This window comes from Netta rufina (genome assembly GCF_964035555.1).
Source record: "Netta rufina genome assembly, chromosome: Z".
NCBI classification, from domain to species: domain Eukaryota; kingdom Metazoa; phylum Chordata; class Aves; order Anseriformes; family Anatidae; genus Netta; species Netta rufina.
In genome coordinates this window covers 7,172,658-7,174,531 of record NC_140126.1, presented here as the reverse complement: position 1 = coordinate 7,174,531, position 1,874 = coordinate 7,172,658, and the positions used below count along the sequence as shown (strand labels likewise).

Below are 1,874 nucleotides of genomic sequence, written 5' to 3'. Positions count from 1 at the left end.
TAATATGTTAAGCCCCAGAGAAGCAATGGAAGATGAGGTGGGGTCCAAGAATTTGTTAATTTCACGTTAAAATCCATATGTTTGTTCCTATTACACATTCCAATAACCATACAGGCCATTTTATTTATATATGAAATACTAAAATATGTATAAAATGATTGTGATTTTATGATGTATTCTCAACAACAAAGATATTTTTTCTTATGCTGCTGGTAGTTGCTTTTGTTACACATCCTTTCGCTTGCGTACGAAAACATGGTGGTTTGGTTTTTTTGTTTGTTTTGTTTTGGTTTGTTTTTTTTTTGCCCAGGGAAGTGGTTGAGTCACCATCCTTGGAGGTCTTTAAAAGATGTTCAGATGTAGAGCTTAGTGATAGGGGTTAGTGGAGGACTGGTTAGTGTTAGGTCAGAGGTTGGACTGGGTGATCTCGGAGGTCTCTTCCAACCTAGGCGATCCTGTGATCCTGTGAGGAAACAAGTGGGAGGAATTAAGAGGCTGCAGTTTAGGATTTGCTTTGGAGCTGGTCTATAGAGCCAGCCATAAGCAGGGCTGAGGGGGCATGAGGTGCCACAGGACACGGTGGGTTTGTGTGTGTGGAAATGGGGAAAAAGCGGGATAAACGTGAAGGCTTTGAACCCCCAGAGCCCCACCTCGGCCCTGTGATGGAAATAGGCACCGCCAGGTGGAGCATGGCGCCCACCCCCTGGGCCGGGCGCTGCCTCAGAGGCGGAGACTGAAAATGGCGGCGGGTGCTCGGAACTACAACTCCCGCCATGCCCCACAGGGCCCCCTTATAGGGCCGCCATTACCCCTACAGGCGCGCAGCGTTCATCCCGTCAGAGGGCCGCGACGGCTCAGGCGGGCGGGCGGGCGGGATGCGGCTGTCGCTGGCGGCCGCCATCTCCCACGGGCGCCTGTACCGGCGCTTGGGGCCGAGCCCCCGGGCTCGCCTCGACCTCCTGCGCAACCTGGTGACGGCGCTGGTGCGGCACGAGCGGCTCGAGGCGCCCTGGGCGCGCGCCGACGAGATGCGGGGCTACGCCGAGCGGGTGAGGGGACGGGACGGGGATTGGGGGGTGAGGGGGGCACACACCGGGCGTTATCGGGCGATAACGGGCGATAACGGGTGCTGTTTCCCCTCAGCTCATCGACTACGCCAAGCGGGGGGACACTGACGAGCGAGCCATGCGCATGGCGAATTTCTGGCTGACGGTAGGCACCTCCCTTCGTCCCCTTCCCCTCCCTTCGTCCCCTTCCCCTCCCTTCATCCCCTTCCCCTCATCCCCTTCGTGTCCTCCCCGCTCCCTTTTTGTGTCCCCCTCCCCGTCCCTTTCGTCCCCCTCTCAGTCCCAGAGCTGACCGTGCCGCCCCGCAGGAGAAGGACCTGATCCACAAGCTGTTCAAGGTGCTGGCGCCCCGCTTCCAGCCTCACCCCGGCAGCTACACCCGCCTGCTGCAGATCCCCAACCGCGACGGCACGGACCGCGCCAAGATGGCAGTCATCGAGCTGAAGGGGAACCCCTACCCGCCGCTCATCCGCCCGCACCGCGACAGCGACAAGACGCTGCTCAACCAGCTGCTGAAGGGCTACAGGGAGGACAGCCGGAGGCAGGCAGCCCCCCGGCTGCCCGAGGGCACGCCGCTGTAGGCAGCACGCTGTGCCCCAAGGGGCACCCCCCCACACACACACACATGGGAGCAGATGTCCCAGGAGGTCGCAGGGGTTATTCCGAGCCTTAAATTGTCACAACAGCAGCACAAGCTGGAGGTTTACTTGCCCCTTCCTGTGCTTTCATACTCAGCAAGAGAAGGAAATCAAGCTGGGAGCCCTAATGGTTGATACTTGCTGTGTAAATAAACTGTTTAGAAAGTGA

General features: G+C 57.9%; 1 protein-coding gene across 1 annotated transcript; it reads left to right on the top strand.

Annotated features, from left to right (window-relative positions):
- The first annotated feature begins 853 nt into the window (after window positions 1-853).
- On the top strand, window positions 854-1,874 carry MRPL17 (mitochondrial ribosomal protein L17). Its single transcript, XM_084304691.1, has 3 exons — window positions 854-1,049; window positions 1,144-1,212; window positions 1,376-1,874. The coding sequence occupies exons 1-3, from the start codon at window positions 876-878 to the stop codon at window positions 1,646-1,648; spliced, it is 516 nt and encodes a 171-aa protein (XP_084160817.1). The 5' UTR covers window positions 854-875; the 3' UTR covers window positions 1,649-1,874.